The sequence below is a fragment of the Lycorma delicatula genome, chromosome 4 (assembly GCF_047948215.1).
Source record: "Lycorma delicatula isolate Av1 chromosome 4, ASM4794821v1, whole genome shotgun sequence".
NCBI lineage: Eukaryota > Metazoa > Arthropoda > Insecta > Hemiptera > Fulgoridae > Lycorma > Lycorma delicatula.
In genome coordinates, this window is record NC_134458.1 from 46,395,636 (window position 1) to 46,421,843 (window position 26,208).

Here is a 26,208-nt window from a genome sequence, read left to right on the forward strand (position 1 = left end):
TATTTCACATACAGCAACCATTAAACACCACTATATGAGCTATTTAATGATAGTGATATTTTTGTTTTATTTTTGAAAAAAGAAGGTTCTATGAATTTTAAAATTTAACAATTCAAAGATCTTAAAACAGAAATTATTTTTAACACAGTGGTAAAAAAGCACCCATATCATGGTTTTATTATGGACACCCTGTTTAGCTGTCATCATATCTACAGGTGTCCATGGGTGTGTGTGTGTGTGTGTGTGTGTGTGTGTGTATATGTATATATATATATATATATATATATATATATGTGTGTATGTGTGTGTGTGTGTGTGTGTGTGTGTGTGTGTGTGTGTGTGTGTGTGTGTGTGTGTGCATGTGCATGGGTGAAGGCATATTTCCACATGTAGAAAAAACTTAATTAAATATCTACATCTAATTTAAAATATTTTATTCTTACAACACACAGTATAACAACAAATATTTCCTTTAATTAGTCATTTAAACACTTCTGTACTTCTCTTGTCATGAATAGCACTACCGTAGTCATTTCACTATTTATAATATCTAACTCGAGAATGAGTTTGTAGACAGCATTACAAATTGTTATTTGCCCAACAGACAGGTTAATATCAATGTCTGAACAATGACACAAGATAAACTTTGGTGACAGAAACAGATGCACAGTGGGTGGTGGTATCTGTATCTCTATTTTATAGAGTAACAATGCAAATGTTTTAAAAAGTAACATCGTTTTATTTTACTAGAATAAAAGATTACAAATTATATTTTTCTTCCTGAATTTAACACTAATATATAACACACATTCACTAAATAGTGAAGTCAACTCATTTTTTTAAAGATAAAATATTAATTTACTTAAAATAATTATGTGGAATAACCATATTTCTAAGCAGGTTATCACAATTACATTACACAATTTAATTTTTCTACATAAAATGAAAAACATAACATAAAATTAAAACTTATCTCAAGCAACAACTTAAGTTACAACATTGCCACTAAGAAGAATAGTTACTGAACAGAAGAAATGGCCAATTTGCATGAACTACGTTTATTTGTTTAAATAAAGTTGCTTATACATTTTTAAAAATAAGTTCATTTCAATTAAGGTTTTTGATATACAATCTTACCCTTTATAATAACAAATTTAATTAAATCTGCATGACATCCAAACTGATATATAACATGTTCCCACCTACAACAAAAAGTGATAAAATAAATTTAAAAAAAAAATATATATATATAATGTACTTCACATGTACTGTTTTTCATTGAACTGAAGCTGCTGAAAAATAAGTACTACATCATGATAGGTTTTTGATGAAATAATACAAATAGCATACAATATGATAAAATAATGATATATAGAAAGAAAATCCTACTAAAAACTGTGTTAGCAGAGAAGAGAATATTCCTAACAAACAATAATGGATAAAGAAGAAATACCCATTTATTCAAGAAAAGATCAACTTAATTTTTGGGTTTTCAGTTACTAATGGAATTTTTTTCTCTTGAAAGTAAATGTGTAATTTTATTAATAAATATATCTCTATTAACTTTCGATACAGATTATTGGCAAGGCAGTAAAACTTACTTATACCTTTATTACCTAATGATTCTACACATTTGGAACGTTTCATGGAATTGCACCAAGAAATATTGAAGCATGCGAAGAGAGGATAAATGTTAATGGTCAATGATACATTAATAAACTAGTTACTGTAGATCATCAAAATTAAACATAGCAGTTTCACTACACATTGTTGCCATTTATTAGTATTTAATAATAATTAGTATCTAATCAAACTAAACTAGTTTTATGAGGAAAGGAAGTCATCAACAGAATAGAACATAACATCAATTAAAAATGCCTTTGATGATGTCTTGAACTATAAAAAGTTTTAAATGATTTGATCATTTTTGTGCTGGTTTTAGTTTCATTATGTGCTGGAAATCTTTTGAAATAACTTTTTGATTTTCACTGTAAATACTATCCTTACATCTGATAAAACATAGCAATTAGATGCCTTAATACAATAATAATAACTATGCATTTTATTCATTCCATTAATACTTTGCTTTACTAATTCTTATTTCAGAATTATCCTATTTTTTCCCAATTCATTAATTATTATCAGATATTTAGGTAAGTTACTTTGATCTAGTGTGTATCACAGCATAATGAAAACGACAATCATTGTGGGTGCAAGTAATGACCAACATCAGTCTACTTCCCCTACCAATCAGTACATTCTGCCTCTTCTAAAAAGTTAAAAGGATTCTTGTCACTTTTTTCAATAATCCACTCCTATTTATGGAAAAACCTCCAAAGTTTTTTTACAGTTTTTTTACTTTAATTTTAGAACACAGATAACACAGTTTGAACCATTCCACTATGTGCCTTAGAATCAGTATTTAAAAATTTCTTAAATTTATGCACCCAAGAACCAACCTAACTGAAATTTTGCTAACATTCTAAAAAATATATGTAAATATGTGTTCTAAAGGATAATGTTTTGATTATAAATTGCATAAAATAGAGTGATTATTGTTTAATAATTAACATTTAGAAAAGTGGCAAGATTATTATTATTATTACAGGTTTTTTTTGTCTTCAGTCATTTGACTGGTTTGATGCAGCTCTCCAAGATTCCCTATCTAGTGCTAGTCGTTTCATTTCAGTATACCCTCTACATCCTACATCCCTAACAATTTGTTTTACATATTCCAAACATGGCCTGCCTACACACTTTTTTCCTTCTACCTGTCCTTCCAATACTAGAGCGACTATTCCAGGATGCCTTAATATGTGGCCTATAAGTCTGTCTCTTCTTTTAACTATATTTTTCCAAATGCTTCTTTCTTCATCTATTTGCCGCAATACCTCTTCATTTGTCACTTTATCCACCCATCTGATTTTTAACATTCTCCTATAGCACCACATTTCAAAAGCTTCTAATCTTTTCTTCTCAGATACTCCGATCGTCCAAGTTTCACTTCCATATAAAGCGACACTCCAAACATACACTTTCAAAAATCTTTTCCTGACATTTAAATTAATTTTTAATGTAAACAAATTATATTTCTTACTGAAGGCTCGTTTAGCTTGTGCTATTCGGCATATTATATCGCTCCTGCTTCGTCCATCTTTAGTAATTCTACTTCCCAAATAACAAAATTCTTCTACCTCCATAATCTTTTCTCCTCCTATTTTCACATTCAGTGGTCCATCTTTGTTATTTCTACTACATTTCATTACTTTTGTTTTGTTCTTGTTTATTTTCATGCGACAGTTCTTGCGTAGGACTTCATCTATGCCGTTCATTGTTTCTTCTAAATCCTTTTTACTCTCGGCTAGAATTACTATATCATCAGCAAATCGTAGCATCTTTATCTTTTCACCTTGTACTGTTACTCCGAATCTAAATTTTTCTTTAACATCATTAACTGCTAGTTCCATGTAAAGATTCAAAAGTAACGGGGAAAGGAAACATCCTTGTCGGACTCCCTTTCTTATTACGGCTTCTTATGTTCTTCAATTATTACTGTTGCCGTTTGGTTCCTGTACATGTTAGCAATTGTTCTTCTATCTCTGTATTTGAACCCTAATTTTTTTAAAATGCTGAACATTTTATTCCAGTCTACGTTATCGAATGCCTTTTCTAGGTCTATAAACGCCAAGTATGTTGGTTTGTTTTTCTTTAATCTTCCTTCTACTATTAATCTGACGCCTAAAATTGCTTCCCTTGTTCCTATACTTTTCCTGAAACCAAATTGGTCTTCTCCTAACACTTCTTCCACTCTCCTCTCAATTCTTCTGTATAGAATTCTAGTTAATATTTTTGATGCATGACTAGTTAAACTAATTGTTCTGTATTCTTCACATTTATCTGCCCCTGCTTTCTTTGGTATCATGACTATAACACTTTTTTTGAAGTCTGACGGAAATTCCCCTTTTTCATAAATATTACACATCAGTTTGTATAATATATCAATCGCCTCCTCACCTGCACTGCGCAGTAATTCTACAGGTATTCCGTCTATTCCAGAAGCCTTTCTGCCATTTAAATCTTTTAATGCTCTTTTAAATTCAGATCTCAGTATTGTTTCTCCCATTTCATCCTCCTCAACTTCCTCTTCTTCCTCTATAACACCATTTTCTAATTCATTTGCTCCGTATAACTCTTCAATATATTCCACCCATCTATCGACTTTACCTTTCGTATTATATATTGGTGTACCATCTTTGTTTAACACATTATTAGATTTTAATTTATGTACCCCAAAGTTTTCCTTAACTTTCCTGTATGCTCCGTCTATTTTACCAATGTTCTCTTTATTCCGCCTAAGTTTGCTTCTGGTGATTTAAGAATTTCCTTTTTAACATTCTCCCATTCTTCTTCTACATTTTCTACCTTATCTTTTTTACTCAGACCTCTTGCGATGTCCTCCTCAAAAATCTTCTTTACCTCCTCTTCCTCAAGCTTCTCTAAATTCCACCGATTCATCTGACACCTTTTCTTCAGGTTTTTAAACCCCAATCTACATTTCATTATCACCAAATTATGGTCGCTATCAATGTCTGCTCCAGGGTAAGTTTTGCAGTCAACGAGTTGATTTCTAAATCTTTGCTTAACCATGATATAATCTATCTGATACCTTGCAGTATCGCCTGGCTTTTTCCAAGTGTATATTCTTCTATTATGATATTTAAATTGGGTGTCGGCAATTACTAAATTATACTTCGTGCAAAACTCTATAAGTCGGTCCCCTCTTTCATTCCTTTTGCCCAGCCCGTATTCACCCACTATATTTCCTTCCTTGCCTTTTCCAATGCTTGCATTCCAATCTCCAACTATTATTAAATTTTCATCTCCTTTTACATGTTTAATTGCTTCATCAATCTCTTCATATACACACTCTACCTCATCATCATCATGGGCGCTTGTAGTCATATAGACGTTAACAATCGTTGTCGGTTTAGGCTTTGATTTTATCCTTATTACAATGATTCTATCGCTATGTGTTTTGAAATACTCACTCTCTTCCCTATCTTCTTGTTCATTATGAATCCTACTATTACAGGTATTGCACATTAATTAATTAAAACTTTGAACTTAATTACACAATTTTTATGACATCTCATTGATGAGATATGTCTCTATCTAAAATTTTATGCACTATAGTTTTTTTGTCTGGGGCACTCTCAGGAATCACTGAACTGATCTGAAAAATACTTTCATTATTAAAAAAATTACTTCTTTCTTAATAAAATATTCTATATGTTAATTCTATCACTCATAATTCTCCCTAATTTCACCCACCCTGAAACCTCATTATAATATTAATATTGATATATGAAAATATAAATTTAAAAAATCATATTTTCAGAATACATCATCAGATCTCATTCTTTGGATCTGGATAGTGGATCAAAAAGTGGAAACTCTAGGAAATCCCTTCCGTAATTAAAGCGGGGAAAAATTAAAATAAGTTATTGCAATTTTTGAAATATTCTTTGACAAAATATGTTCTATCATTACACACAAATAAAACCCTAGAGAGTGACTAAAGAAATACAAATCCACTGCTTAACAGGTCACCTAGCACACTTTAAATTCACAAAAATATTACCATATTTTCAAAACATGCTCTGCCTTCAAGAACATGCAAAAGCCTTAGTAGCATAAAAGAGGTTCAGATCAGACTGGCCCTAGGACTCTAGCTTCTTGGTCCCTTCACTTAACATACATAGAAATAACATATTTTCCAACCATTTTTTTAAAATAAGGATCTATTTGAGTTAGCTCTTTACCCACTATACACAACACTGAAAATGATTTTAATGAAATTTTAAAGGGAAACTAATATTAATTACTCATAAAACCTATCAATCAAATATCAAATTTTAAGACTCAACCTATCACCAGAGAAGATCATAAAAATTGACTTGGTTTAAAGTTTTACTAGAAAAATCTTCTTTATTTTGCACAGTAACAAAAATTCAGGGCAGAACAAATTTGTTCTGGTGTTATTTGGTGGTTGGGTTTCAATTAACCACACATCTCAGGAATGGTCGAACTGAGACTGTACAAGAATAAACTTCATCTACACTCATATGTATCATCCTCATTCATCCTCTGAAGTAATATCTGAAAGGTAATTACTGGAGACTTAACAGGAAAAAGAAAAATAAGAACAGATTTGTTAACAGGATGGTAGATGGCATTCCTTACAATCAATGGTTTCATCAAATTAGAAAACAGAACTTACTGACTGATTCATTAATTATTCCAAAAGCCTCCATACATCTTATTTAATTGGTACTCATAGGCTGCCTGCTTATGAAGTGAGAGTACCAGTAGCATGTTATAGCCCATGGATCACAAGGCCAGGAAATGCTAATCATATTTTATCTACAGAATCATGATTATGAGACAGTATCAAGGAGCTGGCAACATTATAACACAACTGATCTGGCCTGACCTCAAACTATCAACCTTTATGAAGGCAAGTGTCAATCCTCAGCGCCATTATGACACACCGGAAAATAAAACGATGTAAGGTAAGGATAAATTCATAATGTGAAATCATGTTTAATAAACAGAAATTTCACCAAGAAATATTAAATGATACTAGGGACAGCTTCCCTTTGATGGTTGATTATGTAAAAAATAAATATTTAGTGATGCAGTAAGTATGTACAGATATATAAATAAGTAGTACAAGTTGGCAATCATAATCAGTTAAAAAGAAATCTGTGTAGCCTATATGTACATTCTAATTTTTTTCTTTTATTAACTGGCTTTTAGCACTATTTTAATATTTTTTCTTACCTAGGAGCTTCTATAATGACAAAATCAGCATGTTTAGAGATCTCAATGCTCCCATGAGTTGATGACTTGTTAAGAGATGCAGCTGCATTAAGGGTAGAAGCAGTCAGTGCTTCTGCCATACTCATCCCAAAGTAAATACAAGCTAAATTCATTATCAAAGGCTGAAAAGAGATTACAATAACAGTTATTTATAGAGAATAACAGTAATAACGGTATTTATGAATATATCAGTAAGAAAAAAATGTAAGTAAAAAAAAACATGACTTATAAAAGAAACAAGCATTTCAGTAAAAAAAAATTATCAACACTGATGCAGTTTTTAAACCTTTTAAATATGGATATCATTTACAACAATGTTACCAAAAATATCAATGAAGATGGTAGTACTAATTACCTCTAAAAGTTCCTCAGGAGAATAACCGTGTTGTTTATAACGTTTAATAATTTTAAAAATAATATAAAATTTTATCAAAAACAAAAATTTGAACTTGATGAAAATAATTTGGAACTGACAACAGTTCCATATGTAGCTACAGTGTCAAACTGTACTTTAATTACATACTCCTTGAATAAAATCAATATTTTATTCAGATTAAACACAAATAAATATATATATTGTAATCCATGGATAAAAAAAAAGTAAATTCCCTAGCATTTACCTGGACATGTCAAGGGACACCATGGTAAAACCTTGATCAAAGCAGCCTAGATATAAACAAAACAACAAAATTAAAAACTAAAAATAATAAATATGCAGAATTATAATAATAAATAAGGCGAACAAGAAAATGCATCAGTAAAATCAGAGTAAAAATTCAGTTTAAAAGGCATTAATAAATATATTTGAGTAAATATTAGTTTTATACATTAAAAATACAGAAAATCATATTTTCTGTAGTTATTATCATTAATTAAATTCTCATTCAAAAATTGATGTTGGTTGTTCTATAAAAGATATTTTTAATTTTATTTTAAATGAACTGGTGGGAAGATGTTTTAAATGGGTTGATAATTTTTTTAAAATTGGCAACGGAAACATAATAAGGCACTTTCACCTTTCTCATATTGTGATGTGAACATAAAAACTGTTCTGCCATTGTTAAATAGAAGTGGATGTTGGTACTTTTTAGGAATATGTATTTTTTTTAGCAAATGTAGAATATACTATTAACAAATGAATAAGTTCGAATTTTTAATTTATCAGCAGCCTGATTTTTTTTTTTTAATTTATAAACAACAACCAATAATGATGGCGCTGGCATCACAATTTTATATCTTGCAAAGTTGTTCTGACTTTTTGAAGAGCTCAAGAGATAAGCTAATACTTTAAATGGGAATATAAATAAATGCTTACAGCACAATGGGAAATAAACAAAACATAAGAAAAAGAAATAATATGAGAGCAGTTCAGAAAGTAACCTCCGTTTGGCTATAAATAAAAACCTACATAGATAAAAATATTTTATTATATACAACTTAAAACTACAGCTTTTAACTTTTTTTCAACATAACTACCATTTAAATTCAATCATTTGTCATAGCATTTCACTAATTTACAAACACCTTCTTCATAAAATTTAGCTGCCAGGGTAGCCTTTCATGGCATTTTGATGTGTCATCATCATCAAAGTGCTGCGACACAAGCAATTTTCTTCATTTGAGTGAAGAGATTAAAATCACTTGGTGCCAGGTCCAGGCTGTAAGGGGGATGATCAGAAATGTCCCATTAGAATTGATTTAGAAGTTCTTGAGTTCTTCGAGCACTGTGAGGAGGAGCATTGTCATGCAAAAACCAACACCGAATGACAGCATACTGTGACGTTTGTTCTGAATTGCTCATCTAAGTTTCTTTAAGGTTTCATAGTAAACTTGCATCAAATGGCTTACATCGCAGCACTTCCATGATGACAATGGACTTCAACATGTCATGAAAGGTTGGCTAGGTACCCAGGCGGCTGAATTTTATGAAGAAGGTATTTGCAAATTAGTGAAACGTTATGATAGATGCTTAAATTTAACTAGTGACTATGTTCGAAAATTTTTAATAGCTTTAGTTTTAAGTTGTATATAATAAAATATTTTTATCTATGCAGATTTTTTATTTATAACCAAATGGAAGTTACTTTCCGAACTGCCCACGTAAAATAACAAACCTATTCACTTACCATGCTGTAGGAGAAAGCATTTGGGTTAAAATCAGAACCAAGAGCAACAGCAACATTTGCATTGATAAACTTTCTTGCGGGCGGTGGATTAATGCGTAATGTATGAACAGTTGAAGGTAGAAGTACAGCAACAGTGTTGTTTTTAGACATTGAATTAATACCATCATCACTTACTTCTTCTAAGTGACTAATAGCTAGTGCTCCTATCTCAGCTCCCATCTTAAAAAAAATTAAAAAATTGTTATCATTAACAGACTGGAATTACTAAAAATAAGATATTTCCTTCTTTAATACACTTAAAATAAAACAAAGTAATTTAGTGGTAACTGTGGTCTGTATCTGACAAATAGAAAAGTTTCAAATAATTAGTACATCTTTTACAAAAAAAAAATAAAAAAGTAAATATGTTTCAGACCAACCCACTGCTAGCCCCTCATATCAGTAATAATGTTGTATGTTAAGTATGTTTCCCGTTACGAATATTGAAAAATTTATGATTCCAACAAAAAATTAAATAAAAAGCAGTTCATAAAGAAAAACAATTTAGAAGCTGAAAGAAGCTTCTGAATTAAAGATCCTGTGATAACAACAGCAAAAAAAGGCTGAACTTCAAACACTAATCCAGTTTATTCAAAATAATCTGGTTTGATCAGACAACTCAATACTCATATATCCATTTTGATAATGTTCAGTAGTTTTAAATCAATATTCTGTTCAAGTTTAAATGACTAAAATTTTCTTTCCAAAAATAATTCAACACGTAAATTTAACTTTTGAGATATAATTTGTATTTGAGTACAAGCCACCATGGGTATTAATGATTTTGTCACAAAATGCTGCATAGAATATTTTGGGAGGATATTTTTAGAATTACTAAGGTATATATATATAATAAAAATTCCAACAAATTTGTTTATATTACTTTTTCACAAAGATAAAAGCCTTAAATGAACACATTTAGCAGTGGTGAGTTAGTTAGAAGAATTATTTAAGTTTCTTAACTATTAATGTAAAAAAAAATATTGAAATAACAAGTAAACAGTAAGAATATTACTTAATATTGGTAAAAATATTATTTTACATTTGAAAAAAAACACTACTTTCGGAAAATACTTATCCTTTAAAAGTAAAAGTGACTAACTGTATCAGTCAGTAGAGCAATCAACTGATATACCAGAGATTCAATTCCCAGATCAGGACTGGAATATTACTTTTGCTCTATCTCATGACTAGTACAAGCAGATAACTTATGTAGAAAACATGGGAAAAAATTAACTTTTAAATATTAATTAACAGGGATATTATTTATTTCAAATATTATTAAAGAGGATGTTTATTTTATGAATAGAAAAGAGTAGCAAAAACATTTTCAAGCTATCATATCATGTTACTATAAAAGTTAATTAATCTTACCTCTGCACTTTTCATGGGGTGCAGTTCATCTCCATGGAAATTAATTGCTAATCCAATCTCACTGCCAGCTTTTAGTATATTATAAGTCTGTTTGACATCAAAAATTCCTTTATCACAAAAAACATCAATATTATCAACTTCAATTTCATTTTTTGACATTAATTCTTTAATAGCTGGTATCTGATCATTAATAATAGAATCAGTAGCTTCATCGCTGGTCTTTCCTCTGAAAATATACTAATACTGAAAACAAAATATTGACAAGAAAGATACAAAAAGCATCTATCGTTTAAAAAATGAAAAATAATGAGTCAAAAATTTCAAATTCATGTAATAATTAGATAATATTGCAAAATTATCTCATTATATTTCTACGAAAAGATTGGCCAATACAATAATTTAATGGTAAATTAACTAATACTTTTGCTGCGTTCCTTACAACCTAATAATGGTTAAGGAACATCTGTAATTTCTTAGAAAGGAACATTTAATTATTTAAATCAATAATTTCCTGTATAAAATTTTTGTACATTTTTTCTGTACATTAATTTTTTCCCTAAATTTACTGTTTAAAATTTAAATAAGATGACTGTGCCAATTTTATGTCAAAAATAATAACCAAAAATCACTAAAATGCTATCACCAATACTCAATAAAACAGTAAAATTATGAAACAGTTTAACTTTCTACATAAAATTGGGTATTATGTAAAAAGATACACCTTAAATACTATAACGTATTGAAAACCAGTAGTTACAAAAAATAAAGTTAGAAAATAGATAACATTGACAGCAAACTCATAAGGCTAGCGTAGTGTATTTTTTGCATTCAACTGGAAAGAAGAGGATCAAAATGACTTGGCTTGTCTTTTACTGAAATAAAACTTAAATAACCACACACTATGATTTTAAATATTTATTTATAACAAATTGATTGTGAAATTTATTTTAAAATCAAATAATTGCAAAAAAATTAAAATTATAATTTTTATGTAAAGAAAATATATTACTTTTGTTTTTTTCTAATTATAAAAAAACATCCAAATAAAATGTTGATTTTCCACACAAAAAACTAAGAAAGAGTGTGTAACTGGACAGACTTACATAATTTTAATTTTGAAATCCTATTTAGCACAATAGATATTCATATTTTTGCACATAAAAGTTCACAGATAATGCAGTAAGTTAATTCTCTATGCACTGGACATTTGTAGCTGAAAACTAGTGATAGAGCTCCTGCCAAAATTCTAGTGGTTATCAATTGTATTGTATTGTACTTCCATTATAAGAATTTTGCTTTTACAAACTGCAGCTCTAAATTTTTTCAAGAAGAAAATGTATTTTTTATATTTTCTGAATTTACTGAAGAATGGCTGATGAGCTATTTACTCAAATAATATCAAGAGCAGAAGAAGCTATTAACAGCATAGATCAAAATTCAGTGAGGGAGCTTAGAGTGATAATTCAATTTATTGATCCGATACAAAGTGTGGTGCACTCCAGTTAACAAAGAAACACATTTGTTCTGTTTTAACACAAAAGTTACATCTTTTGTATGCTCAAACAGAGGAAAGCCTATAAAATGTATTTTCTTCTTTTGAAATTGCAGGGAACCTCTGCAATTTCACCTAAATATCACAACTGTAGAAATAAAAAAATATATAGTTATTTGAAATGAGTGATATAACATCAACAGTATAACACATACACAATAAATAAATCACTGTAAAACATAGTAGTTTGATCATTACACAGCATATAATATGTGTACACAAATAGCCAGATACACATTGTATCAGTAAGAGATTGAGGAGACATGGACAGGAATTATTATAGGCTGCATACTGAAACTAATTTTTTCAGACCACAAATTATGAAATAATTATATTTAAACTTGAAACTTTTGTTCTCTGCTATTATTTAATAAGATACGCTTCCTACTGCTTCAATCAAATGCTGAACACAGCCATGATAATGATCCAATTAGATGCACCAAACTGGGGAGCTGATGTCACCACTGTAAATTTTTGCACTTCTTTCAGTCGGTGTTCTGGGTCATGGTCTGTCTAATATGTCCTTTAGGATGACTCTTTCTATGAATACATCACTATATAAAAACAGAGAAGAGAATTATGATGATAACTACATTTAAATTATATTCTCTTACCGAGGGATAGCATGAGCACCACAGTATGTTATACTTATTTCAATTGGCAAACTTCTTTTGGCTTTAGTCAGAATTTTTAGAAGCCTTATCTCTTCTTCTTTTTCTAATCCATACCCAGATTTACATTCAACAAGTGTGGTACCTGTAAAAAAAAGGAGGATTGTACAGGTAACTGGATTACAAAATAATAAATGCATGATGTACTAAATCTGATAACATACCTGCTCTTAACATTTTCATAATACGTTTTTCTAAACTTGTATATAACTCATCATCAGAGGCATTTTTTGTATGCTCCACAGTATAAAAGATACCTCCACCAGCTTCATGTATTTCCATATAACTCTTTCCTTCTAGCTGAAAAAGAAATTATTTACATATAATAAAAATGAACTATCAAGTATTTAAGTAAACAAAACAACCTACATTCTAAGTGGTAGATTCATAATTATCTTAATCTCTATATTGTATAATAATTCCAAATGTAAATAAAAATACAAACTTACTTCCCTGTGTTATATCAATATTTAAGCACATATTTTTGACGATGAAGCTAACTCCACCCTACATTAACTTAATTAATTTATTCATAGGTTATATTGTAACTTAATTATTTCAAAGCTTACAGTGGCATCTAATTAATAAATGGAAACCATTCACTATTTGCAGAATAACAAATTATGAATAGCTGCTGGTAAGAATTATATTAAATTTCATTTTAACCCTGCAGTACACGCATATGCAGTGTTTACACCACATATTAGTTAAAATACGATGCAAATAGTTTTTAGGTTTTATGCACTCATCTTTCAGGCTAGTTATGCAATTAGCCATCATAATGCGCTAGAACAGAAGCTGTGAGGAATATACTTGTCAAGAGGGAAGTGAAGTAAATGAATGTGATCTATGCACTCCTGACCAGCAGTGTTTACACAGCTACATGAGCAGTCATGTAAGTAAAATTCCATCTTGTTTTTACCTAGTGCCTTCATTCTCTTTCCTTATTTTCTTATACTAGTTTGTTAATTCCTGTCTATCTCTTTAAAATTTTGTGTTTAACAGTTTCATTTCTTCAGATATTATTTTAAATTCCTTCATTACCGCTACGAATTTTACTTGTTCAAGAGTTTATTCTGTTGAATTATTATTTTTTATTCCTCTCTGATTCTTGTTTTCTTTCTAATCCTTTTTTCAAGGTTGTTAGTTACTTCCATTCTTTTTTTAGGAATCGAGATCATCGTTATTGCACCGATTATGATATCGATCGCATTCTGAAAGAGTTAGCTGAAGAAAACCAAGAAGTTTTTGATGACACAAATGATCTCAACTATGCTACTGAGGAAGATTAAAGAACATAATTATAATAGCGATAATAATTATAATAGCAATCACTGGTAGAAAAGGAGGGTAATCAACCTTCAACCAATCAGAAAAATTTCCAGGTATTTTTAGGTAAAGATCTAGAAACTATATGGGTAAATAATCACGTGGCTCTTCCATCAAAAACAAAAAATAAGAATATTGTTAAGGCATTTCCTGGGCCAACTTGAAATAGCAGAAAAGTCAAAACTGAAAAAGCTACATTTTTCAAATTTATTTCTCCTGAATGTATTGACAAAGTTGTTGAATATACAAATAAATACACTCAGATAAAGGCGATCGACACTGAGGCTTAAAGATGAGAAAGAGATTGTAAGTTTATGGTAGTGCTGAAACTTTAGCTTTATTAAGAGCCCTTTTCTTAATATCAACAAAAAAATCCAGGCGCACTGATTTTCATGAGCTGTGGGCTACTGACAGTACCGGCATGATTTTACTTCGTGCTGCGATGAGTTGGAACAGATTTTTATTTTTACTCCAGTCATTACATTTCGATGACATACAAACTAGAAAACAAAGTAAACAAATTGATAAACTGGCAGCCATTCGTGAATCTCATGAACATTTTCTTGAAAACTGCAAAAAATATTATAGTTTGGGGGAATTTGTTACTGTAGAGGATATACTGGTCCCTTTCCAAGGCTGTTGTTAGTTTATACAATACATACCTAACAAACCTACAAATTATAGGATTAAAATTTATGCAATGTGTGACATCAAATCTTTCTACACATGGAATCTGGAGATTTACTGCGGTAAGCAGAATGAAGGTTGTTATGCAGTATCTTACAAACCAATAGACGTCACAAAAAGATTAATGGTCCCTATCAAGAATTCGAACAGGAAGATTACCACTGATAATTATTATACCAGCTATCCATATCAAAATATCTTCTTGAAAAGGGACTGACATTAGTAGGTACTATGAAAGCAAATAAAAAAAAGATTCCTCCCCAGTTTCTCAATTCTAACAAATATCGGAAAATTGGGATGTCAGTATTTGGTTTTCAAGATGATTTCACACTGGTTTCTTACGTAACCAAGAAAAAAAAGGCAGTGGTAATTCTTTCAACCATGCATGATGATAAATTAGATGCTGACTCAGGAAAACCAGACATATTTATTGATTATAACAAAACAAAGGAAGGCGTCAATACAGTGGATCAAATGTGCTGTCTGTTTACTACTGCTAAATTAAGTAGGAGATGGCCGATGGCAATATTCTATAGAGAACTTGATATTGCTGGCATAAATGCTCAAAAAATATTTTTCTTGAACCATCCAAAAAATACCTGTAGGAATTTATTTAATAACTGTAGGCAGGAACTTCTAAAAAAATTGGCCCTACAACTAATGAAAGAGCACCTTCAATCATGAGCAAAACTAACAAAATTACCTAAAGAAGTATCAGAATTTTTAGAAAAATATTGTGAAAATAACGAGACTGAACCGATAAAAATACGCCCAGGAAATTTGTTGTATTTGTGGTTCTCATAAAAGTATCCCAAACTGGCATCAAGTGCAACAAATGCAACAACAATGTTTGCAAAATAACAGTCGGCGAGAAGTGAAATGTAATGACTGCACAAAGAAGTCACTTCAAGTGGATTGTGAAGAAAACTGTTACAGTTATTTTCATAATAAACACTGAAAATAATAAAATAGATTTTTTTTTTTGTCTTCAGTCATTTGACTGGTTTGATGCAGCTCTCCAAGATTTCCTATCTAGTGCTAGTCGTTTCATTTTAGTATACCCCCTACATCCCTAACAATTTGTTTTATTTATTCCAAACGTGGCCTGCCTACACAATTTTTTCCTTCTACCTGTCCTTCCAATACTAGAGCGACTATTCCAGGATGCCTTAATATGTGGCCTATAAGTCTGTCTCTTCTTTTAACTATATTTTTCCAAATGCTTCTTTCTTCATCTATTTGCCGCAATACCTCTTCATTTGTCACTTTATCCACCCATCTGATTTTTAACATTCTCCTATAGCACCACATTTCAAAAGCTTCTAATCTTTTCTTCTCAGATACTCCGATCGTCCAAGTTTCACTTCCATATAAAGCGACACTCCAAACATACACTTTCAAAAATCTTTTCCTGACATTTAAATTAATTTTTAATGTAAACAAATTATATTTCTTACTGAAGGCTCGTTTAGCTTGTGCTATTCGGCATATTATATCGCTCCTGCTTCGTCCATCTTTAGTAATTCTACTTCCCAAATAACAAAATTCTTCTACCTCCATAATCTTTTCTCCTCCTATTTTCACATTCAGTGGTCCATCTTTGTTATTTCTACTACATTTCATTACTTTTGTTTTGTTCTTGTTTATTTTCATGCGACAGTTCTTGCGTAGGACTTCATCTATGCCGTTCATTGTTTCTTCTAAATCCTTTTTACTCTCGGCTAGAATTACTATATCATCAGCAAATCGTAGCATCTTTATCTTTTCACCTTGTACTGTTACTCCGAATCTAAATTTTTCTTTAACATCATTAACTGCTAGTTCCATGTAAAGATTCAAAAGTAACGGGGAAAGGAAACATCCTTGTCAGACTCCCTTTCTTATTACGGCTTCTTTCTTATGTTCTTCAATTATTACTGTTGCTGTTTGATTCCTGTACATGTTAGCAATTGTTCTTCTATCTCTGTATTTGAACCCTAATTTTTTTTAAATTCTGAACATTTTATTCCAGTCTACGTTATCGGGTGCCTTTTCTAGGTCTATAAACGCCAAGTATGTTGGTTTGTTTTTCTTTAATCTTCCTTCTACTATTAATCTGACGCCTAAAATTGCTTCCCTTGTTCCTATACTTTTCCTGAAACCAAATTGGTCTTCTCCTAACACTTCTTCCACTCTCCTCTCAATTCTTCTGTATAGAGTTCTAGTTAAGATTTTTGATGCATGACTAGTTAAACTAATTGTTCTGTATTCTTCACATTTATCTGCCCCTGCTTTCTTTGGTATCATGACTATAACACTTTTTTTGAAGTCTGACGGAACTTCCTCTTTTTCATAAATATTACACACCAGCTTGTATAATCTATCAATCGCTTCCTCACCTGCACTGTGCAATAATTCTACAGGTATTCCATCTATTCCAAGAGCCTTTCTGCCATTTAAATCTTTTAATATTCTCTTAAATTCAGATCTCAGTATTGTTTCTCCCATTTCATCCTCCTCAACATCCTCTTCTTCCTCTGTAACACCATTTTCTAATTCATTTGCTCCGTATAACTCTTCAATATATTCCACCCATCTATCGACTTTACCTTTCGTATTATATATTGGTGTACCATCTTTGTTTAACACATTATTAGATTTTAATTTATGTACCCCAAAATTTTCCTTAACTTTCCTGTATGCTCCGTCTATTTTAACAATGTTCATTTCTCTTTCCACTTCTGAACACTTTTCTTTAATCCACTCTTCTTTCGCTAGTTTGCACTTCCTGTTTATAGCATTTCTTAATTGTCGATAGTTCCTTTTAATTTCTTCATCACTAGCATTCTTATATTTTCTACGTTCATCCATCAGCTGCAATATATTGTCTGATACCCAAGGTTTTCTACCAGTTCTCCTTGTTCCGCCTAAGTTCGCTTCTGCTGATTTAATAATTTCCTTTTTAACATTCTCCCATTCTTCTTCTACATTTTCTACCTTATCTTTTTTACTCAGACCTCTTGCGATATCCACCTCAAAAATATTCTTTACCTCCTCTTCCTCAAGCTTCTCTAAATTCCACCGATTCATCTGACACCTTTTCTTCAGGTTTTTAAACCCCAATCTACATTTCATTATCACCAAATTATGGTCGCTATCAATGTCTGCTCCAGGGTAAGTTTTGCAGTCAACGAGTTGATTCCTAAATCTTTGCTTAACCATGATATAATCTATCTGATACCTTGCAGTATCGCCTGGCTTTTTCCAAGTGTATATTCTTCTATTATGATTTTTAAATTGGATGTTGGCAATTACTAAATTATACTTCGTACAAAACTCTATAAGTCTGTCCCCTCTTTCATTCCTTTTGCCCAGCCCGTATTCACCTACAATATTTCCTTCCTTGCCTTTTACAATGCTTGCATTCCAATCTCCAACTATTATCTCCTTTCACGTGTTTAATTGCTTCATCAATCTCTTTGTATACACACTCTACCTCATCATCATCATGGGCGCTTGTAGACATATAGACGTTAACAATCGTTGTCGCTTTAGGTTTTGATTTTACCATTATTACAATGATTCTGTCGCTATGCGTTTTGAAATATTCTACTCTCTTCTCTATCTTCTTGTCATTATGAAACCTATTCCTGCCTGCCCATTATTTGAAGCTGAGTTTATTATTCTAAAATCACCTGACCAAAAGTCGCCTTCCTCTTTTTCCCACCGAACCTCACTAATTCCTACTACATCCTCATTTATCCTATCCATTTCTCTTTTTAAATTTTTCAGCCTACCAACCTTTTTTAAACTTCTAACATTCCACACTCCGACTCGTAGAATGTTATTTTTTAATTTTCTGGTGATCCCCTCCTTAGTAGTCCCCACCCGGAGATCCAAACGAGGGACTAGTTTACCTCCGAAATATTTTACCAAGGAAGTCGCCTCCATCATTGCTATATGAAAATGCAGAGAGCCACATTTTCTTGGAAAAAAAGCAGCTGTAGTTTTCCATTACTTTCAGCTGCGCAGTACTCAGTCCTCTGAGTGATGTTGATATGGCCGTTTAAGTCTTCCTGACTCACGCCCGTAACAACTACTGAAAGAGCTGCTGCCCTCTTTCAGGAATCATTCACTTCTGGAATCATTCCGTCTGGCTCTCAACAGATACCTCTCTGATATGGTTGCACCTTCGGTCCAGCTACTCTGTATCACTGAGCACACAAGCCCCCTCACCGACGGCAAGGTCTCATGATTCATAGAGAAGGCCAAATAGATTATGTTTATAATTATTAGGGTACTATTGTATACAACCAAGCAGGATGTAATGTGAGTGTAACTTATGAATGTTTGTTTTATAATATTTTTTCTTAAGCAATTATTTTTTAAGAATTATTTTTCGTTATATGACAGTTGTTATGATAATTCTTACATATATTTATATTTAGTTTAATTTTTTTATTGCCTTTTTGTTGTAACCAGTTGCTAATATCAGTATAATCTGAAATTAACTAGTCACGTATCATTTTTTTATTTATAAGTATTTAATTTTATAAAGTATTATAAATGTTTAATTCAGTTTGTTTGAAAATGTATTTACATTCATTCATTTTAAGTAATTATAAATAACAAAGCAAGCTTTGATAATGATTGTTTTAACTCTACGCATTAATATTTCGAACATAAAAAATTGTTTTAATAATAAAAATTCTTTGTATTTTATAAAATAAAGGTTTGTAATTTACAACATACTGAACATGTAGATTGCAATAGATTTATTTTGTAAACAGAGTTCTTAACTTCATTATATACAACCACTCCCCACAGTTTCTTAAAATAAAAACATAAAATCATGGAATGTGGTGTAAATGCTGCAAGGCGGTTACTTAGGTAACAGGGATAAACACGTGTACCGCAGGGTTAAAAAAATACCTTATGTGTAGGAGGCTAAAAAAAATTGCCCTTACTAGATCTTATTCCAAAAGATTACACAGATGGTATGATATCAATACACAGCTGATAACAAATCAATTTTTAGTAGAAGAAAAAGCATCGTATATTAGTAAAAATATGTGACAGGTAAAGATTTTTTTCTCAATACAGAATCAATAAAAATTTAATCAAGAAGTTAAGAATCTTTTATTATTATTAACTTTCTTGACAGATTTAACAATTTTCTTAATACTTTACAGAACATCTTTTTAGCTTGTACTTTGGTAAAAAAAAAAGAAAAAAGAGAATACCAGGGTTACAGAAGGAATAATAAAATCTAGAATTTTAAAACAGAATCTGGATGAAATGCAACTGCTTAAAATTAGTTAGTAAACTTTCAAATTTTTAAAAAATATACTTTTTCAAATTCAGACCACACTTTACTCATAATTTCCACCCAAGTTTCATTGGTAGGTTCCCCCTAGATTGCAAAATGTATAAATTGTTTTACAGTTACCATTATTATAATTAAAATAAACTGTAAAAAACATATAATTCTGAATGATAAACCAAAATGCATTTTATTTAAATGAGTGTTTTTTTTCTTTCAGCATAACATTTTCAACTGCAGCTACCACCTTTCTACTAAACTAGTGAAGTCCTCTGTGATACTTAAGAAAGGTTGTAGAAAATGGAAACCTTAAGGTATAAAAAAAGTAAAAGATAGGTTTATTTAAATTAAATTTTGACATTTTTATCAATACAAGTATTTTTAATAGTATTGGTGTTAATAATAGTAACAGAGTAAATAAAAAAGTAATGGTATAATCATACAGCTAAAATATGAGTATAATTAGTTCAATGAAAATGATAATTCAGATTTATTCAGCATTAAAGAAATTGAATTCAGGACAAAATGATGAATTTCAATTGAAAACAGAAGAAATCAATTTGTGTTCCTTCTACTTTCATAGTCATGTTTTTTTAAATGTTAGCATTATATGTCATCATCATGTCACTAGTAGTATTAATTAATTCCAAATTGTGTACCAGCTTTGTTTTTATTGGTTTTTTTAAAGACTTAGTAAAGAGGTTTGTTCATCAGTATAACAGTTTTATACGGACCATCCAAGTTATGATAGAACTGCTCAAGACAAAAATGACAAAGCAGCAATAAATAATGTTTTTTATTTGAAATTTGTGCAGTATTAATGTTAATTATATTGTTATTATCCATTTTTCAATTTTTCTGATAGTCAGTTCATGAAATTTAGGTAGGAAAATTGCTTTTCTGATCTTATTAATTAATAAAATTTGTGTAAACATCTATTATGTAGTTTTTACTTCATGCTATATTTTAATTGGAGGGACAGGTAGAAGAAAAAAATTGTGCAGGCAGGCAACGCTTGGAGTATGTAAAACAAATTGTTAGGGATGTAGGATGTAGGGAGTATACCAAAATGAAACGACTGGCACTAGAAAGCGAATCTTGGAGAGCTGCATTAAACCAGTCAAATGACTGAAGACAGAAAAAAAATATTTTAAATTAATCTATATTAGATGTAAATAATTTTTTTTTTAAATTAAACATTTTTCTAATTATTAGACATAATTACAATTTACTTATTAATCATTATTCACAGATTACTAAAAACAATTTTTTTTTCATTTTAATCAAAAAACATTTTTCAAATTTTACAAGTACATATACTCGTATACATAATTGTTAGAAATTAGGTTTTTTTAATACAGTTACACTAAGTTTGATTTGTCAGATAGTTAAAAAATAATTTTTTAGAAGTAAATGTTTTATTATTCTTAAATTATGAATTCATCATTTATAACCATAAAAGTTTTTTAAACATTTCAATTAAAAAAAAAAATAGTGTGTTATGTTATCACATTAAATATTTGAATATAGCATTAACATAAACGATCAATTAAAATATGTATGTTTATGTTTTTATTTCTATTAAATTTTGAAATTAAAATGAGTGTTAATCAAAATACTGTTTGTACGACATAAATCATCATAACTGAAAACTCATATGGCCCTTTTGAAATACTAAAAATTTAATTTTTAAAATAAGGTAATATTCATAAAATAAGTTATAATATTTATTAGAAAAAAAAATAAACAAATACAATCTAAATATCTTACTGGCATTTAAGTATTCTGTCAATTCTGAAAATAATTTTCAGCTGCTGCTATTACTGCTCTCATCAGGTAACATAGTTCAATTTTTCAGTTATTAGAATATAAAATAGCATATACAGATTCTGCAACCAACAAACAGGACCTCTACTAGCTGGCAAAATTACTACTGACAGTAAATGTTACAGATTCTTTTCAGAATTGAAAAGAGAACTCTCACGTTCATAACTTTAGTTTAATTTTTTTACAATGAATTATCGATTTCCTCATTTTAAAAAAGGAAGTAAATGAGCAACTTTAAAACTTAAGAATTTAAATCTGAAAGTGATACATCGCCTGTTCAATTGCAATCTGCATTGAAATTATTTCCACAAACCTAACTATGATCATAAGACATTTGTTTCAACAAATTTTCTTTTTATTAAACAAAAAGTGTACTTACTTTCATAGCAAATTCATGAACTCTATCACCAGTCCATACAGGATGAGTATGTGCATCTACAAATCCAGGAAGCACACACATCTCAGAAGCATCAATAACCTGTTCAAAATTGTTATCTTTGTACCGTTTAAATATATCCTTGTTTAACCCAATATCAGCTACCACACCATTCCTAAAAATTATAGTTTTTGTCAAAAACTGTTTAAAGAAATTATTTTAAGAAAAGGATATATAGCCAGAATAATGAACCATAATTCAAAAATTACAAGTTTGATCACCAAGATAACTGGTAAACATAAATATATACATATATTAGAATTTCTCATACAAAAACCTAAATTGAGTGAAAACCTATCTGCGATAGAATTTTCTGACCACTTGAATTTACCCTGTTCAATACTTCTGGGATTAAAAAAAAAAATAAATAAAAAAGTTTTAAAAACTGACTACAGTACACTTTTTTAAGATAAAAGCTCCAAAATCACTTTGCTGTATCCAAGCTAGTTTTCACTCAACGATAAATTTTTGAAGAAGGTTAACTAGAGCATTAACATAAAGGTGCATCTTACTTAAATGTGGATAAAGTTTATTTTTATAACTTTTACATTGAAAAATGAGTACTGTAGTTTATTTTTAAGCCTTCCATTATTTTATTCATATTAATGAATTATACATTATATAGATCACATATGGAATGGTTAGATATAATATAACATAATGAAAAAGAACTGTACCAGTTTTTGAGTGGGCAGATCAAGGAATCCCACGGTAAAAACCTTGATCAGAGCAGTTTAACAAAGTACACAATTTAAACACAAACAGAAATTCAGGGTTTTTTTAATTATATTATTTAAAAACTCATCAACAAAGTACTGGTACTGTAAAAGATAAACAAATTAAATTTCAGCTATCTGTGGTTGGTAGAGTATTTTTTTAACCATCTATATAAGCAGCTCTTCTGGTAATTTGAATTATATATCACACCCTAGAAAAAACATTTCTTAAGACCATTCTGAAAGTTTCCCAATAGGTTATGTTTTTCAAGAAATTTTGAAAGTTTATTTTAATCATTTCTTCAAATGCTATAGAAAAAATGAATAATAATGTAAGGTCGTGTATTTGCAAGGAGTATGCAGTAAAGAGTATATTTATTTATCAATAATTACTTGACCAACCTAACGCTTCTAAAATATTTTTATTAATTTGCTTACAAAAAATTGGATTAACTCTTAAAAATCACAATTAACCAAATGAAGTAAGATCCTAAATTAAATTTATGTTTTGGCACCGAGTCTGTTAATTTCCGTTTAGTGACAAACTTTCAGCAAAATTGTATTTTCCAATTTTTGCACTAAGGTTCCTAGCTATAAAATGTAAATCTGGAATGATATATATCAATTTTTCGTTTTTTAATGGTAGTTGCTGGCTTCTTTACGACGGGGCAAAAGAAAGTTGCCGCGTAGCCACCGCTGCCGCTGAACAAATCTCTCCTCCACTCACGACGCAACTAATCCTGACGTCACATCAATTTCAATTCTCTTCAACGGACTAAGCGTTATATAATTCATTCTTTCACAATCTACTATACTTTTAATGATTGTCCCCGAGACTTAATCTTACGATCGTTTTCGACAAACTTATATTTTACTTTTCTATTGGATACATTATTTCTATCAAAAACTGAAAAGTAACAGACAAAATATTAAAAAAATATGGGAATGCAGGGAAAATAACTTCGACAGTCATCAGGCAGTAATTTTCATCGTCCGAGAAAACACTAATACTGTTAACACAATAAGAGCATTTTTAGTACTGACTAAGCATTTCATAATTACGAAGTACAATTACATTTTGACTTTAATTTTTACTTCATTAATTCAATTTCGTTGTAGAGCTCAATCGTTAAATTCAATTAAAAAAGATTGCGTTCAAAACTGTTAGTAGAAAAGGACACTCTCGGACAAAAAGTAAAAATTTCAAATTTTATAAATAGCAAATAAAACCTCATTAACGAACTACTATCAGACATAATTTAAATTTTTTTAACTACATAAAAAATTATCTTAATCTCCTTATATAATTGTTAAATTTACAATTAAAAGAAAATGTGTAAGTGGGCGTATGTGATATATATATATATCAATATTTATATTTCAATACTCTAAATTGTTCAACTAAAGTATTTTTTCGCCTGATACGCACATAACCCAGCTGTCTGAATCAGCTCTTCTTTATACTGTATGCATTTCATTTTACTGTATGATGCGTGTATACCTTCATGTAGTAATATTTACCAAAAAAGATTATTCTTATCACTGTACAAGGTTTTACAGTTACATAACTTATACAAATAGAAAATACATATTTATTTATTTCTTACTCATTTACGACAACTGCTACTCCATTTGGATGTTCAAGTACTTCTAACTTACGTTGTTCTAAGCCACGTAACATTAACTTGTTACTGTTAGTAACAGTTACAATCTGTTTAGCGGAGTGAATTAACAGAAGCATATTTTTAAAGAAATACGGCACAGACAAAAAATACGACTGTAGTTAAACCTATCCTCCAACTGGGCACCGTATCAAACAAGCGCCGTAATAAAATTCGTGTTTTTAACCTTGAAGATTGAACCGAAGGTGAACATCATCATATCATCCTTTCAAAAGTATATAAACTTGAGTGTCAAATGAATAAAACAGAAATAAAAATGGAAATGTTAGTGGCCTAATCTACATACCACATTCTTTTACAAGTTATACGCCACAATTATTATTTAAATTTTTTTGTCACTTCCTTAAATGTACAGAATTCGGGTAAAGTTCATAAGGAACACCGGTTAGTATCTATAATTCAGACGGTACAGATGCCGTCCAATGTTCTAAAATCCCAAGTTCGACTCCTTAAATAGGCTAGGCTTACAAATAAAATTCTCACTATGATAGAATTAAATTTTTATTTATTTTTTTATTAAAGTTCTAGAGAATTCACAGATCGTTTCATTCAATACTAAGAAATTAAATGTATTATAGCCTTAGACGGGAATAACAATGGGCAAACATAATTTAATAAAAAACTGGTTTAAGGCAAACAAAACGCGATTAGGTGTAGCACATGCAAGTAAATTACCGACCGACCGATGCCAGTCTTCTTGCAAAAAATGTCATAACATTCTCTTGTCTCTTCATAAATATAATGTTACGAAATCCAAGGGTATAAAACAGATTCCCACAAAAATTTGTCTCAGAAAAATTAATTTACAAAAGTCTTTAGCAAAAACATATTAACGGGCTTTTGGACCTAATTAATAGCTAGTGTTGCCAACTTTCTTTTTCTGGTCAACCGGACCCATGTCCTAATTCAAGATCTGTCTCAAATGCTTTTATCTAACTAATAAAAAATGAATAAGGATACTGCTATCAGCAATAATTTCAACTAATGTATTTCCTGTTGTTTTTTTTTTTCTAATTGGTGGTAATATTAAAAATAGATTATACCAATATTTACATTAATATATTGGTATCAAGGTAATTATCACATCCCTTTTGAGTTTTGACTAGTTTATCTGTGAATCTAATAAGTTAGTAATTAGGCATATGTTATGACAAAGAACTGTCGAATAAGAAACTATGGGATTAATATTAAATTTTGTATACTACTTGATAGGCTACTAAATAAATACAATTCCTTCTTGTACTGCTACAAAAAAACCTAAAAGTTTTAAATGTTTACAATGCAATAAAAAATTAAAATAAGTAATATTAAGTTTATTTCTTATGTCTTGTATTTCAATTTTACTTAACTAAAAGGGGAAAATTCTACTGTTTTTAACATTTATAACAACTTCTGAAAATCAAACTCTTCATATAACAGCTTTTGTCACTGCCTACTTCAATTTAAATTATTTCTTGGATACAAATTTACATTTCTTTTCTGATTTTGTACAGTCAAGAAGCTGCTTGGCTCTTATATCTTTCTCCAGAAAATTTGAAATTCATTATATGACATGAAGATATTGAAATAAACTAAAACTTCAGCT

General features: G+C 30.0%; 1 protein-coding gene across 1 annotated transcript; it reads right to left on the reverse strand.

Moving 5' to 3' along the window:
• Positions 1-430: 430 nt before the first annotated feature.
• LOC142323342 (putative imidazolonepropionase) lies at positions 431-24,783 on the reverse strand. The gene is made up of 8 exons (XM_075362841.1): positions 24,549-24,783; positions 22,169-22,340; positions 12,809-12,944; positions 12,588-12,729; positions 10,422-10,647; positions 9,009-9,227; positions 6,844-7,004; positions 431-1,202 (listed from the first exon to the last, which is right to left on the reverse strand). The coding sequence occupies exons 1-8, from the start codon at positions 24,680-24,682 to the stop codon at positions 1,112-1,114; spliced, it is 1,281 nt and encodes a 426-aa protein (XP_075218956.1). The 5' UTR covers positions 24,683-24,783; the 3' UTR covers positions 431-1,111.
• Between the last annotated feature and the right edge of the window lie 1,425 nt (positions 24,784-26,208).